General features: G+C 39.8%; 1 protein-coding gene across 2 annotated transcripts in view; it reads right to left on the bottom strand.

Annotated features, from left to right (window-relative positions):
• LOC113637867 (limbic system associated membrane protein) overlaps positions 1 to 16,223 on the bottom strand; it is a 648,067-nt gene that overhangs the window by 190,521 nt on the left and 441,323 nt on the right. Inside the window, exon 2 of one of the 2 annotated variants that reach the window (XM_027138783.2) lies at positions 3,080 to 3,158. In XM_027138783.2, coding sequence (XP_026994584.1) covers positions 3,080 to 3,158 — 79 coding nt within the window. Of the gene's footprint in view, positions 1 to 3,079; positions 3,585 to 16,223 lie in introns of those variants that run through there. The other variant, XM_027138782.2, reaches the window with a different exon arrangement.

Below are 16,223 nucleotides of genomic sequence, written 5' to 3' on the forward strand. Positions count from 1 at the left end.
CAACAGACTTTGTTTTCTGTGCAGTGAAGAACCTGGAGAACCCAGAAGAAACCCACATGGACAGAGAGAATTTTGTTCCTAGCATTAATGAAGGAAAGTCATAGCCACCCACGGTAAAGGACCTTCAAGTAATCCGAAGCTTTTCGTGGGTTTAAATTGGCCAAGATCAAAGTACATAAAATGTAAGGGGCAGGAGATTTTGAATGGAAGAAAAAACATGCGGTACCCAGAAGAAACCCAAATGGACACAGCAATTGGACCAAATTTTGTTTATAGCACTAATGAAGAAACATCAGAACTTGAATGTATCAGAAGTTTCTGGTCTGTAAGAACTTGCCAAAACCAAATTACATAGAAGTAAAGGAGAACCCAAAAGATACCCACATGGATACAGAACTTTTTATTCCTAGCACTAACGAAAGAACACTGAAAAACCGAACCAACTCCTCATGCTACGAATGGATTTCTTCATCATGTCCTGATGGACTTAAACCTGGTTGAGAACGTCCATCGTATTCCTCATAAACAAGTTCTGCAAACGAATCTCTTGCTTGTATGGCGGATCTACAATCTGTCATACAGCGATGTAATGAGAATCACCCCTTAGTCAGAATTCATGCCAGGAGTTCTTCTCTTCAGTCCTCGGGGTGGAGATCCATGTGCTCGGTGCATGTTTAAGTATTTAACAGCTCTGTGCTTGGCTGTTCCAGCTCTAATGATCATTATCAAGTTCTCAAGAGGTCTAGCTGAAGTGTTGGCAGCTGAAAAATGCTGATTTTTTTTTTCTTTTTACATGAAATAACTCAAGGTGTGTGGAAAAAGTTACAGTTAGGGTTCGAAGTAGGTTCAGAGTTTGTTCACTTTTCCATTTCTAATGACGCGCTCAGCATAACTGATCCAGGCACCAGGCAACCTAAGGCGGGGCAGAACAATAGTGTACGGTTGCGTGTCTACATTGGACCCATTGGACGGAAAAATCGCTTGAATGATGTAAAAATCATAAGTTTGTCTTTCCTCTAATAGAGTTTTACAGTAATGATTGGACACAGTGTTGGTTTGTTAATTTTTTATTACCTAATGTTAAAAAAAATCATTGCTGGAGTGACCACTGTTTGTTCATGCCTTTGTGTGTGGTCATTAATGGAAGTAATTTTAGCTCATTAAAACTTCAAATTTCCCAGCAAAGATTTTTGCGGGCATTTTTAAATCTAGCGGTGTCATGTGGGTTATTTTCCATTCTCTCTAAATTGGTTAGTAAATTGTATAGTGTACATTTTTATGACATAAACAAAGATCTTAGCTGCGAACTCGAGTCACAAACTGGAAATCAGCAAGACACACGACTTTGACGGATCAAAAATGGATAAGAAATAGGACAAATATTTTAAAGTTGTAAAATGTGGTGAATTTCAAATAATTTTGAAATATTACATTTCCAAGTCAAAATGTGCAATTCCTGAGACTTTAAATTTTGAAGTTTAAAAAAAAATAAAAAAAATTCTATTCTAAATATTCATCTGGAAATTCTTAAAAATAAAAACCTTCTCAGTAAAGACTTTATTCATTCATAAAAAAACACATTTGAACAATTTGAACAAGATTTAAACAAAATTTAAGATTCTTTCACCAAATCAAACTTTTTTTTTTACTGTCTGTTAGTTGGATTGATGATCTTGAATATTTTCAAATCTATTTTCATTCTAATTCATATACTCAAATGAAACTTTGTGTAATTAAATGTGAATATTTGCATAGTGAATAGAACCAAAACGTTTTGTTTTGCAGCTGTCAAATTTTTATTTTCTATTTCACGAATGAAAAACAAGAAAAATCCATTTATAACAATGCTTGTTAGAAAATCTTTGGTTTTCAAAACAAACTACATACAGTATATAGTTAATTTGATCTAAATTTAAACAATTCTTAGTTTCTGGAAATTTGTTGTCACCAAAATTCAGTTATTGCACCTAAAAATTAAAGATTTTGCAGCCAATTTTAGGGGGAAAAAAACTAATTTCAGGGAAAAGGTTTTAAGAAAAAGTGTTCAGTGGGGTGTTGAAGTGGGCGGAGCCTAAGCCTTCTTCAATGCTGCTATGTTTTAGATAATATAGTGGTTGTGATCACACAAACGTCTTTCAGTATTGATGCTGCAAGACATAGGACGTGTTTTCATAAATGCTATTGAACCAAAGACTCATAATAATAATAATAATAATAATAATAATAATAATAATAATAATAATAATTAAATGAAAAAAACTGTTAACTACCTGTAATCTCACCTTCAATTCCAAACTTTCCACCCACAGAAATGTATTTAAATCAGCATCAGACTCCAGTTGACTATTAGTGTAATAATTGCTAATGGTGACAGCTCAAATATAGACACCAAATACAGTCAACTGGAGTCTAATGCTGATTTAAAATCACAGTTTTCCATCACTGAAATAAAATGTATTTATCGGCTATGCTTTACCAAACCCTGGAGATTCCGGCTTTGTGATCCGTGGTTCAAAAATAAATGCACCCTGCTGTCCATAACAACATTTGGAAGGCAGATGGCATTATCATGCTCTTCTGATTTTTTATTTTTTTTATTTGTTGTTTATGAACCGCTTCCCCCCCCCCCCTCACAGCAGGATAAAAGCTGATGAAGTGCATGCAGATTAACCCAGAAGAGAAGCTGACAATATGTCGCAGAAAGCCAGAAAGCCTCACAACGTGTGAATAGTTACAAAACCTGCTTTCATTTCCATTTGTACAATTCTGTCCAACATCTGGGATGATTTTTATTTTTTATTTTTTGTTCTGTTTAAACCAACTCCATTCTGGGAGAATCCGAATGCATGAGTCAGAATTCTGCTTAAATAGTTTTAAAGATCACTTAAGAACGAAATTCCTCCCTTTTTTGGAGACACGGCATCCGAAAAGATCCCCAAAAAAACATGCATCAAGAAGCGCAATGATGCGCGCGTGCATATAAACACAAACAGGATAACACCGTGCTTGGAATCGCAAGGGCAAAAGTTGCACGCGCGGAAACACACTCACACACTCTCTCACACACACTCTCACTTACCTGATGACGGCTGTGTCGCCCTGGCGCACGGTGATGTTGTCCGTCGCGCGCTGAACGTCCACGCTCCGCGCGGGAAAGCCTGCGGGTAGAAGAACACACAGCAGTCGGAACAGGGTCGCGTGCAAGTGGGAACAGCAGCACGCGCTCCTCCGCACCGACATCACGGCGGTGATAGATCCAAGAGAAAGACAGAAGAGAAGAGGAGTGGACGGAAAAGTATGTGCGTGCTCGAAATAAAGGTGATGAAAAGCGCTCGAGTGGATTTGCAACCGCCCCGAAACTGTCTCCTTATGCGCACGGATTCACGTTAACGTTAAGCGCAGGTCGGAAAAAAAACCGCGAGTTTGGGATTAAAAAAATAAATAAGTGAAACAGAGGAGACGCAGAGATTCCGGTCCGTGATGATGCGCCGCTCGCCGCGCGAGGAGGCACAGCCTGAGTGGATTCGGAGCGCGCGCGCTCCCTCTCCGCGGTTTCTGCGCGCGCTCCCGCCTCCCTGCTATAATACATCGCTGCTGCCGCTCGCGCTGCCCCTGCTGCTCATGGTGGTGGTGGTGCTGCCCCCCTGCGCGAGCGCTCGATTGGCACGCTTTCCGGGTCGTCACGGCAACGGGACACTTGCGCGCGCGCGCCCTACGAAAACACCGCCTTTATACAAAAAAACAAAAAAATCAAATAAAAAAATGCAAGATAGAAATATTTCTCGGCGTTTAATTGTTGATTAGTCAAACTTTAATTTACATATTTAAAAAACAAACAAACTATAAACTTCATGCAAAGAAGTGAAAAAAGCACCTTTTAATGCCAAAGATTAATAAAAACCACACCCCGTTATTATGCTAATAATGAATGAAACAGCCCTTTATGCTAATGAACAAAATAAAGCCTCACTTTTTATATGTAATGTTAAAAACAACACATTCAGGCAAACGAGAAGTGAAAGTTAGAGGAAGGAAGGAAGAAAAAAAGGAAAAAAATATGCAAATGTTATGACAAAAACTATTTTATGCAAATGAGTGAAAACAATCAGAAACGTTTGCAAACGATCAAATAAATAAATAAATAAATAAATAAATACATAGAAGAATATACGCCCTCCTGAAATCATCCTCCTTAAGCAAATCTTGTAGATTTTTGATTTCAATAAGAATTCTCTTTACTAAATAAATGAGCTCATTTAAACACTTTTAAGTCTAGAAAAGTCACAGGATTTGGCACAGAGTTCATTGTATGTTGTCTATGATGTGACAGCAATATGAAGGAATCAGATTTGAATCAATCTTAAAGAAACTCACAGTAAGAAAAGATTGTATCATCATCATGGGGGCAAAGTATTTGATTAATGGAACTCTCTCGATTCAATCGGATCGAGTCAAATATTTCCTCTCATTTCTCCTCAAAACTATGTACACAAGTCGGATTGCATCCATGACAACGATCAAGGGGGTTATGAGGGATCTGTCGCTCAAACTGAGATGTAATGAAGTGTGACCTTGGATACCGAGCATTACATTCAAACATCTCATTGTTAAAGTAACACAATTCTAATTAGTTTTAGGTCCAACGAGAAAGACGAGTGCAATCTAGTCATTACTTGGTCAAGCTTTAAGTAACACTCGATTATGTGACTTTAATAATTTTTTTTTTTAAATTAATTAAGTAATTAAAACAGTGCTATATTAGTTTTGAACTTTACAGTGGCCACGACGACGTAGCTCCGGCCTCTACATGTGACAGGAAGTACTTCCTGTTTAGGCTTAACTCAGAAACATGGTACGAAACGTTTTTGTGGAGCTGAAGCTGCTTTGTGTTTATTGTTCCTGCTTCTCTGTGCAATCATTAAGCACATAACTAATAAGGAATTAGGGATTATCGTAAAAAAAAAAAAAAAACAACGATGCGCTAAGTTGCTGTGCTAGGATGTTCTGCGTTGCGCTAGTCAACTGTGACGAGCTCCGGCTTTCGAAAACTTCATTTAGACTTTATGAATAGACTAATGACTCACTACTAGAAGCCATAGTTATCAACACACGCACAGATTTATAATGCTCTTTTTATGAGGGTTCTTCTATTGGAACAGCGTAATACTGCAGCTAAATAGTTCTAGCAAACTATTTATCTGTCCAAATTCCTCACACTTTAAATAATATTCTCTTCCTCCTAACACCGCACGGCCGTTGATTAGCTCTCGTAAAACAAATGAACTTTATACCCTAATAAATCACGATTTATGAAACAGGCCTAGGTTTTACTGCTGTCTCCTAAACCGTCGGAGCAAACAGCAATTAAAGAAGGGCATTATGTTGGTTCAGGGTCTAATGGTTTTGCAGCTCGCCTTCCCGGACCTAAACAAATGATCTTTCAAGAAGACCAACAATCAACAGGATTAGAAATCTATGTAGGCCAGGAGGGAATCGTGCATGCAGGATAGAGCAGGCTGGGGGGCTCTGAGCTCTGATGGTCTGTTGTTGCAATATAGTATGCTAAACCGCATCACTGAACATGTTTATGTTTTAATGATCGACATGCTGGGTTTCCTATTTAGCGAAAATATACGGCTGTCGCATCCCGCTTGCTTTCCCCTTCAGTGAATCAGCTTTCCTAAGCCGTTAACTACAGATTAATTTGTAAACCTCTATTTCCTACTTCAGGGTCGTTTCTAGCAGCACGAATTCATAATATTTGAAAATGCCAATACTGATGTCATTTACGAGCAACGTCGATGTTCCTGTCTGTAGGTGTATTTAAGACGCAATGAAGGAATCTCCAGCGTCAGCCATCTTCAAAACAGCAGAGTTTGCATTTTGTTTATCTTCTAGAGAGAATAGAAGATAAAAGAATGACATCTACAAACAAGGACAGGAACGAATTTGTACCGGTGACAAAAATGACAAAAAAAACAAAAAAAAAAAAGACAACAAAAAATATGACAAAAAAAAAAAAAAAAGACAAAAAATTACAACTGGATGAAATCTTTAGAATGTGCTGTTATACAAAATAAATAAATAAATAAATAAATTCCCAAAAGGTCCAAAATGGCAACTTGGTAACTTCAGCTATGATACGGTCACATTGTTCTATGTCACAGGACAAACACACAAACACAAACACAAACAGCAGGATATTCTGCTGACATACCAATAAAAACCAAAGCCATTAACAATGCCAGCAGTTTCTGTTTGGGAAAAAAAAAAAAACACAGCCAGACGATCATTATATTGCAGAGTGAGCATCACGCTAAACATGCTGTCTACCAGGTAGCATGGTCTTCTTGGTATCTTGGATATATTTTGTGGTAAAACATTTTTTGCTTTAGGGATAAAACAAGGTTTAATAGCTGAAGCACCACATACTGTAATATTATTATAGAATTCTGCATTCTGATTGGTCGGAAGGTGGTGATGAATTTTCTAGAACAGCAGTTTGGACCTGCAAGTTATTATATGATTCTGAACTGATGTCACTTACAGTATATAACTTTATATACACTTATCGGCCATTTTACTTCTACTCGTATTAAAATTCATCATTTCATTCATTCGTCATGTTGATGAAACTTTATGCATTATTATTAACTTGCACTATAATTTTTTTCCCTCTGAAGGGTATGCAAACTTTTGTACTCTGTCATGTATAGCAAATTTAGAAATTTATCCAACACAAGGTTCCAAAATGTAATTTTATATTTGTAAAGAGTTATTATATAAATCAATAATTTAACTAAAGGTATTAGAATTAATGCATGACTAGAAACCTGCGATACGCAGCTGCATTTCTATAAGAATTTAAATGAAATTATTACAGGGGTTATTGGTCATGGTCTTTATTCCAGTTTTATATACATCTAAAATCGAATGCAATCCAAGCTCAATGTTCTTGTGCATTGAGTGAGATGAATAAAGGTTTTGAAAACAAGTTGCTGCGCCTGAAACTATGCTGAAATATGACATGGCTTGAATATGCAGAGGAAATAAAAGATTTCGTTCAAGAAAATATGATTCTACCTCGATCCTTGTTACCTGCGTATTAAGGTTACGGAGATGAACTGAGCAGTAAATATTTGTAATTGAATTGAACTGGAGATCGAGAAATGTCTGGCCTAAGTCGCCTCGGTCAGACTGTGTAGGCAGGAGGAAGGTTAAAGTGCCACAAAAACATCTGTAGTCTTGGCACTTGTAACAGTTTGCATTCACAGCGTCTCTGGACGACATAGCAAAGTGTCAGAAATGCGTCTGCGGTAAAGGGATAAGAGAACAGATGGGATTTGCTTGCGTTTTCTCAAAGCGTCTGAGCCGACAACACTCATATTTCTGCACTGGTTTGTGCCATTGATAGAGAGGCTAGTGAGGGCACTCCAAGGATGCGAGACCGCAGATTGGAAATCGGCTCTGGCGCAGGTGCTTTCTCTCCGCACGAGGACCCATAACCTCCCGATTGTTATAGAATACCAAACTGAGTCTTCTAAAAGATTCACAGCCTTCGAAATCACGCTCTAACTTTTAGCAGCCTTTACCTGCATGACCAGCAATGACACGGGAACTGAAATCGGTTGATGCTTCTAGGGATTTCATGGCTGTTTAGGAAATATATGATTGATTGTATCTAATAAGATCTCCAAATCTAAACAGATAATCTTCAGTCTGATATACAAGACTGATAAAGGTGTAGACAGGAAGCTATACGTTATAATGGTGGAATACTAGTCTTTGGGGTAATTGGGTTGAGTTGAATAGGATTAGTTTATTCAACCTGCACATCACTATTTCAGACGTAAAAGATTTCCAGTATACTGTAAAGTAAAGTAACCATTACATCTATATCTGTTGCCACACATTTAGACAAGTTGGAAGCACACAATTGGATAAGGTCAACAAGAAAGCCCAAACCTGCTCCAGCATGCATGACAATGCCGCTGTGCACAAAACATTTTCCATAAAGCACCTCCTGACCTCAAACCTTCGGTATGACCTGAAACGCCAAGTTCTGCTCTCCCAACATCAGTGTCTGATCTCATGAATGTAAAGCAGATCTATTATAAAAATGAAATGGGATTTTAAAAAAAAGCACAGGAGTCTCCTAAGAGCCAGGGGTCCACTAACCTTCTGCCATATAGTCTGAGAAAATTCCTCCGTCAACCTTTACATTGCTCACCCCCCCCCCAAAAAAAAAAAGACCTAATGACTTTTTTGTTAGCTAGCTTAAATATATAGCCTAAAGCTTGCAAGAGTGTTTCTATGATTTTTACCACTAAACATGGGAGTGCATCATCTGTTTACCTTCCTTTAGATGGACTATATGGTTCCTAAAGGTGCATTGATTAATGGTACTTAAAATAATAGTAAAACAATTGTATATAGCAAACAAAAGAATACAAATTTAAAAGTAGTTAGTTCTACTGAAATATGGTCATTGCAGTGATAACTCACTCACTGTAGGTACTTTGTTACACAAGAAGTCATCCATTTAACAATGAAAAATAACTTTAAGAAAAAAAATGATAATGGACCATTTATAGATACCGATCCAGAATAGATCCAGAATTCACCACCTGTGAGAAAGTTAGAAAACGTACAATACTGCCTGCTAGCCATTTCTTTTGGATTGTATTATTCTGTACTTGTACAGATAAACCAATTCTTTTGCCTGCCTGACCTGCCTGGCCTCACCCCCAAAAAAACGCAAGGGCAAAGAGCCACCATGAAATTCTGATTTTCATTGCCTCGCTTCACGTGAGCATTTGCCATTCTGTGAGCATACCGTATTTGATTCTGGGAGATAATAGCGCAAGGCTATCTACAGCCCATTTGTAGAAAGACATTTCATTCCAATTGCCATAACTCCTGTGCATCTCTGTAGGAGCTTGCTGCTCAAGGATAGACGCATCACCCTTGTTGTTCTTTGTATAAACACGACCATCCAGTAGAACCAAAACACAAGAGCTAAGCGACAAAAAAAGCTGCATTTACCATTTGTGCTATTCCAGTAGATTCCACTTGACCTTAAGTCAACTGGTTTAGAGTCGTATACATATAGAACCTATTGGTATGTTCAAGCAACAATGATCGTCATCCACAGGAATCAAAAGATGTTTAAAGTTGATGGTGCTATATAGGTATCGCAAGATAATGATTCTCTTGCCTACATGGTAACAAACCAGTGGCACTGAAATCCAATCCTCATCACAGTGTATTGCTTCTCAAACTCCTGCATAACTCATTTCTAACACTTGCCGGTCTAGTTAACCCACTCAAGAATTTTAATTTGGTAAAAACAGAGCACTCATCAGCCTCTGTATTAAGAAATTGCTGATCCCAGCCTCTAGCAACCAGCTAGCCTTTGGTATCTATTAGACTGACCTACACCTTTTGCTAAATACTGACATATACTTCAGGTATCAACTATGCACCCACAAGCTGGCAGTGACAATGAGACACAATCATGAAAATTCCATCAATTCAAAAACCTTCTCTCAAAAGCATCAGTATTACCTCAACACCCTCAGTGACAGCATAGATCCAAACATGTACCATCAAACTCAATAGCCTTAAAGGTGGGATCTCCGTCGTTTGAGAAATGCTTCAGAAAACTGAGTCGGGCCGCCAAACACAACAAAAACAAAACTAACGTGTAGCCAATGAGCAGAAAGGGGCGTGTCTTGTCGATATGGGCGGAGAGTGTGTTCAGTGCGCATGTGTGACGTTAGCAGAAAGCGGTTTTAACATTGACCTGGCGGATAAAAACAAAGAAAGAAAGTGAAGAAAAGCTTACGATAAGGCAGAAAGTAGGAATAACAGAATACGGCTTTCTATCGATTAAAGTTCAGAATTTTAAATCAAGCAATACATTTACTTGCGTTAATGCTGATTCTGACCTCCCTGGGGCCCTAAGCAAACTTCTGCTAAGGGGCCTTCCTACCTGACCCAGGAGCCATGTAAACCATTTGCCACACATTCGCACTTGCACTAGCAGCACTGCACAGCTAATTTAGCTAGTCAGATAGAGACTAAAGACAGAATCACATCAACTTAACTTTACTGTTATTTGCTAAAGAGAACATAAGTTTACCTGATTGCTGTTCTGGCATTTCACTCATTTTTTTTTTTTTCTCTTTTCATGGCCAGATGGATAGCACCGCTTCATATTGACATCTACACAGTAAACATTACCACGCGTTGTAAAATGAGGCAGGGGGAGGCGGGGCCTTGTGTAATTTGCAGGGCCCTACGCAACTTGCGTAATGAGTGTATAGGGCCGATCGGCTCTGACTGCAAGTCTTTGTGTCTGAAACATGCACACACGCTCCAAGTCTTTTGTTTTCAACGTTACCTCTGCCTCTAATGTTAGCTCTGCCTCAGGTTCTAGGTGTTGACCGTCTGCATGAAACAGAGTTAAACCTTTCACGGTACAACACACAATACTACAAAAACACATTTGTGTTACCATAGTATTACTCATTGAGTTCATTTATTGATAAAAAATAAACCCTCGGTCAGCTGCCCCAACAGGTTACACCATAATAGTTGTCTGGGTTAGTACAGTACTTGTCTGGTGTATGTGTGGGGCGGAGCTATCAAAACAGGGGTGGGACCCATTTGGGTTAGGGGCGTGTTTGTTTTACTGATTTCAAATGTCAACATTGGCTTTCAAACAACGGAGACCCCACCTTTAACTCAACATCTTGATTCTTTTTTCTGGAGAATAAAAAAAATACTATACTTGGTACACACCGCCTCAATAATTCCCCAACTGCCTCCGTCAGCTTTTCTATACACTTTAAGGTGGTTTTCACACTGGGCACATTTTCTGCAGTCCAAGTTGGAGTACGATTTGTTCCTGGTTACCCATTTCTGGCATTTAGCAGACGGTAACTTACATTTTTATGTCAATTTATACAACTGAGCAATTGAGGGGATAAGGGCCTTGCTCAGGGGCCAAGCAGGGGCAGCTTGGTCAGAATGACCTCCCGATCATTAGCCCAACACCTTAGCCATTAGACTACCACATCCGCCGTAGGATCATTAGTCTGGATTTAGACTCCATTGATTCTTTCAACCCCCTGTTCATTTTCACACCTCTTCAATCATTACAATTTGAACTCACCCGATTTTATTTATTTATTTATTTATTTGTTTGTTTTGGTGCTATTATTACACAGTGAGGCACTTCACATCTGTATCACACAACGTTCCACAGAAACTAATGGTACAGTACTAATGGTACATTATACTCCTCATATGGGTTTTTTTTTTCTTAGGATTTCTGAACATTACCTTTAATTTTCCCAGCGGTAAAAAAAGCTGAGTATGCACTGCGTCAGCCAATCACAGATACATCAATGCTCATGTTTACAGTAAATAAGTGCCATTTGAAACACTTATAGCTTTGCTTGTTTCGACCCCCCAAGCCATACAGGTGAAAAGGATAATAACTGGTAAGAGGTGCGTAAGTAATTTGCAGTGTCATGTGTCTCTCGCTCTTTTCGCATGCAGATCCGATTTGTTATGAAAAGCGAGAGAGCACTTTAGTAGAAGGCAATGGCTTCTGCACTGCTAACCCTTGGTAGTTCACAATGCATGCTGATTGGAATTAAATTCAGTGTGATCAGGAGGCAGAGCTCTTGAAATGTTGCTGGTTCTTTGGCAGATTGTTGACAGCCAAAGACTGTTGCCAATTATAACTGTTTGGCTGCAGATTGCAGGCTTCGAAATACATTCGATGACGCTCGTCTCTGACAAATGAGGGGAAAAGAACACCGCAGGTATTTGATTACTGCTGTTTACGTGTCCGTATGTGAGACGTTCAGACTGCCCAGCGGGTTCTGGAAGAAGTGGAGACGAGCAAACATCATGCTGTGAAGAAAGTAATTCTATGTTTTGCAGATTCTGATTTGCCTCCGTGTCAGGGACTAGCATTGGTACACACGTCTCCATTTAGACATTATTACTTTTAGACGTAAACACTTGTCGTTTATCGGCTCACAAGTCAACATGTGCACATTTCGGTCCTGGCTTTTCTTCACACGCTCAAACCCATGAAAAATACTTTCCTTGACCTAATAAACAGACTTTGACCCCCTACAAAACAGCCTTGAGACCTTGGGCCTACTTGTGACTAAACTGCAAAGGCACTGAAACTGAAAAATAATGAAATAAAAGCCAGTTCAAATCACTTGACTCAAAAATGTGTCACATCGTCCAAATTCTCTGAAGGTTTACAGCACAATCCCAGGCTTTATCAGACCTAATCCTATTAAACATCTGCACCAAATCAAATACTCAGAAGGCATCATTAACCCAAAAGCTCAAGCAACATATCAGGGATGTTTACCATCAGCTCTCGAGCTGCTCCTTTCACATCATGGCTGTACAATACATATAAATGGGTGGATTTGTCTTCACACCCATACAAAAAAAAAAAAAAAAGGCTTACTGTATTTTCAACCCGGTGAAGGAAAAAACACAGTGAAACAGATGAGTGGGTGAAAAACAGCAGAGCTACTTTTTCCTCCTCCATCAGCAAAACAGAGTGAAGCAGGAGAAGGTTGGGGATAGATCAGAATTGAGTCTTTTGGCTAAAAATAAAGAAAAGAAAAAAAATGTGAGTGACGGAATACACCTTGTGATGAATATTTCACAAGGCTCCTGCAGCGAAGGAGATCGTTGACAGTCCAAGATGGCTGCTGCGGTTCAGAACAAGGACATACTTAAATATATGTAACACTGAGCTTGGAAATCTGCTTTGTTTGGATGAATATCGGCCGTGGAGTCAAGTCGGTTGGTGCAGATCTCATCCAACATGAAGTCATGAAGACTCTGATGTTCCTCTAATCAAAGGTTTATGTTTAACATACAGGGTTGCTTGAAAGTTTGTGAACCCTTTAGAAATTTGTATATTTCTGCAAAAAAACTAACCCGAAACATAGAGTAAGACTTTCACACTAAACCTCCTAAAAGTAAACAAATGCCCCTTTTCCACCGGAAAAAAACGGGTGCTGGTTCAGAGCTAGTGCTGGAGCTGGTTCATAGTTCATAGCCTTTCCACCGGCTAGAGAGCCATCACAGCGCCGAGTGTGACGTCACTGTATACGTGTCACGTGTCCCAGCAACGTTAGCGCAGCAGCGGCAAACACAAAAACACAACATCAACAATGGCGGATGTTGCTTTAATGTTAATGCTCATGGCTTTGTGAACATACATTGGCATCCAAACGTGGTGAATAAAATGTGTACGTGCAGCTCCGTGTAATCTGTATAAACGGAGGTTGTAATCGATAAAGTACATAACGTTATTTTATCATTAACACAGAAAAAAGTTAGCCTTAGCATGTAGCTACCTACTATCATGTGTGCTGATAATGTATCATATTGCCGTAAAGTAAAAGTGTATTAAACATTAGTATACTTAAGGTACATTATCAAATGCGCTAACAGTAGCCCCGCCCACAGCTCCTGACACAAAGCGGTTCTTAAGTCTAGACCAGCAACGTTTTGAATAGGCTTTTGAATACTACGATGTATTTTTAGTCATGTGATGCAGTCGAAAGAAAATAAACGGCTAGCGGAAATGACGCAGGTCGAAGCTTTACTCGCGCGCAGTAGGGAAATGTAAGCATCTTCATACATTTCAGTGTGGATGAGCAACTTTTGGAAAACGTTTGAAAATGATAACGTGGTCAAATATATCCGGATTATTGTGGACGTGGCCTATAGTAATCATGTAAGGTGAAACGGGTGCCATTACATTTGGGAGATTTATCTGCATTTACATCTGCAGCATCATGTAAATCAGGGACATCAACATTCCCATCATCTCCATATCAAGGCTATTTGGTTTAATAAGCACAATTGTTTAGTATGAACCCTAACCCTTATCTTAGATCATGATTCTCGTTACTAAAAAGTAAATTTACACGAAGTTTAGTTAATATCGTCTTACACTGCTTGCATGTTGCTAACTGATACGTCAGCTTCGTAGCTAAATCAGCGACGCATATTTTAGATAGCCCCTTCGCAGGATGCAAACAGTGTTGAACCTGCTAACGACGTTGGCTTATTAACGCACAGAAGAAAGATATTCGATGCATATTCAACAGTAGAGCTGTGGCCTGCAATTAGCTGGAGTTTGCTTGGGCCACGAAGCTGCTCTCCAAAATGCCTACACGCTAGCGAATAAACACCTCCATCACACATCAAATGCTGCAGACGGCGAGGTATTTGTTTTTTGAAGTGCAAATGGAAATAGATAGAAAAGTCGAGGACATGTTCCTGCACTCGGCGCCAGCTTCCGTACACCAGAAAATATCCTATATTATTTTTTGTAACAGATAAGGGCAAAACTGACTGAAAAGAAAGTTCTCATGAGCAGCTGAAGAAAAAAAAAAAACATTAAAATGACCCGGTTGTGCTCTTTATGAATAATGTCACGATCAGGTGCGTGATAAAGAGTGGCTTTGGAGGACCTTTACTTTATGCCAAAGCCATTTGAGTCAGATATGAAACCCGGTTTTGGGCTCGGAGAATCGCTGGCTGCCGGAGGCCGTGTGGAGGTGCTTGGCGGTTTTCGCCTGGGCGGATCCTAATGCCTCCGTCTGCATTTTATCATCATTAAGCGCTTCTCCCAGACAGCGTCGATTCATATTGTTTAACCGTTGGCACTAACGTACGTGTTTTGTCTTGATTTTTTTTTCCCTTTTCATTTGTGTGTGTGTGTGCTGGCTTATCTCCGTCTGGAATCGCCGAATAGGCAATCGCTTAAGAGGTCTGGGGCGTTTTTGGCAGCCTCATTAATTCGGCTGAACGCTCGGCTTCATTTTTATTCTCTCTCCCGCCCGATTATCAGATCAGCGTTAAGCTTGACTCAGGGGAGAGGAAAAGGGTAAGAGCGCTGAGTGATGTTCGCCGTTTCCTCGTCCGATTGATCAACGCTGTCTGGTGGTCATAGAGAGCCGGATGAACCTTCTTGGATGGTTTAGGCCTTGAGTACAGTGTTGTAAGTGTGTGTGTGTCATGACCCTGATTTTGAGTAACAAAATCAGTCCCAGCTTGGGCTTTATAAAGATTTTCCACTAAGCCTTTTTTTTTCCCTCTCTCTCTCTCTTTCTCTCTCTCTCTCTCTCTCTCTCTCTCTCTCCTAAACAAAACAACTAACACCACACTCACAGAGTTGTGTAAACCTCCAGGGCAAACGCACAAGCCCTGAAGATGACATTTGTATTCTATCTACTCCAGAATTACAACAACGTTTACGATGCATTTAGGCATGACCAAAGTTCATTAAAAATCTCCATGTTGTTGATGTAAGAAATGGCATGTGGAAAGATTGAGTTCACGGTTCGTGCCCTCTCGAAAACCTAAATCCAACAAAAACGCCTTGGAATGAAACATTTCTTGTTTGTCACTCGGAGAGGATTAACAGAACAAAACAATGCCTTGCTAATTTTAAAGGGCCAAACTAATCAAACATCAGTATAACATTTATAAATCTACCCCATCCACACACGCCTGGTAACTATGGTAACCTATAGTTTTTGGCGCACAATTTAACAACAATTTACAGTATGTCGGATTAATCGTGGTATTCTTGATTATGCAATTTATGTTTGTACCAATTTAGAGCTGCATCTATCTGGACTTCTTACCTTCCTTTCAGAGAGTTTATGTTTCCTTCAGCTCAGAAGTATTGAAGTCAAACTAAAGACACACAGAGGCCACTCCTCCTTCACTGTAACAGAGGCCACGCCTCCTTCACTGTAACTGACACACAGAGGCCACGCCTCCTTCACTGTAACAGAGGCCACGCCTCCTTCACTGTAACTGTGACACACAGAGGCCACACCTCCTTCACTGTAACTGTGACACACAGAGGCCACGCCTCCTTCACTGTAACACAGAGGCCACGCCTCCTTCACTGTAACTGACACAGAGGCCACACCTCCTTCACTGTAAGTGACACACAGAGGCCACGAGTCCTTCACTGTAACTGACATTGAGGCCACGACTCCTTCACTGTAACTGACACAGAGGCCACACCTCCTTCACTGTAACAGACACACAGAGGTCACACCTCCTTCACTGTAACTGAGACAAACAGAGGCCACGCCTCCTTCACTGTAACTGAGACACACAGAGGCCACGCCTCCTTCACT

This window comes from Tachysurus fulvidraco, chromosome 11 (assembly GCF_022655615.1).
Source record: "Tachysurus fulvidraco isolate hzauxx_2018 chromosome 11, HZAU_PFXX_2.0, whole genome shotgun sequence".
Classification (NCBI taxonomy): domain Eukaryota; kingdom Metazoa; phylum Chordata; class Actinopteri; order Siluriformes; family Bagridae; genus Tachysurus; species Tachysurus fulvidraco.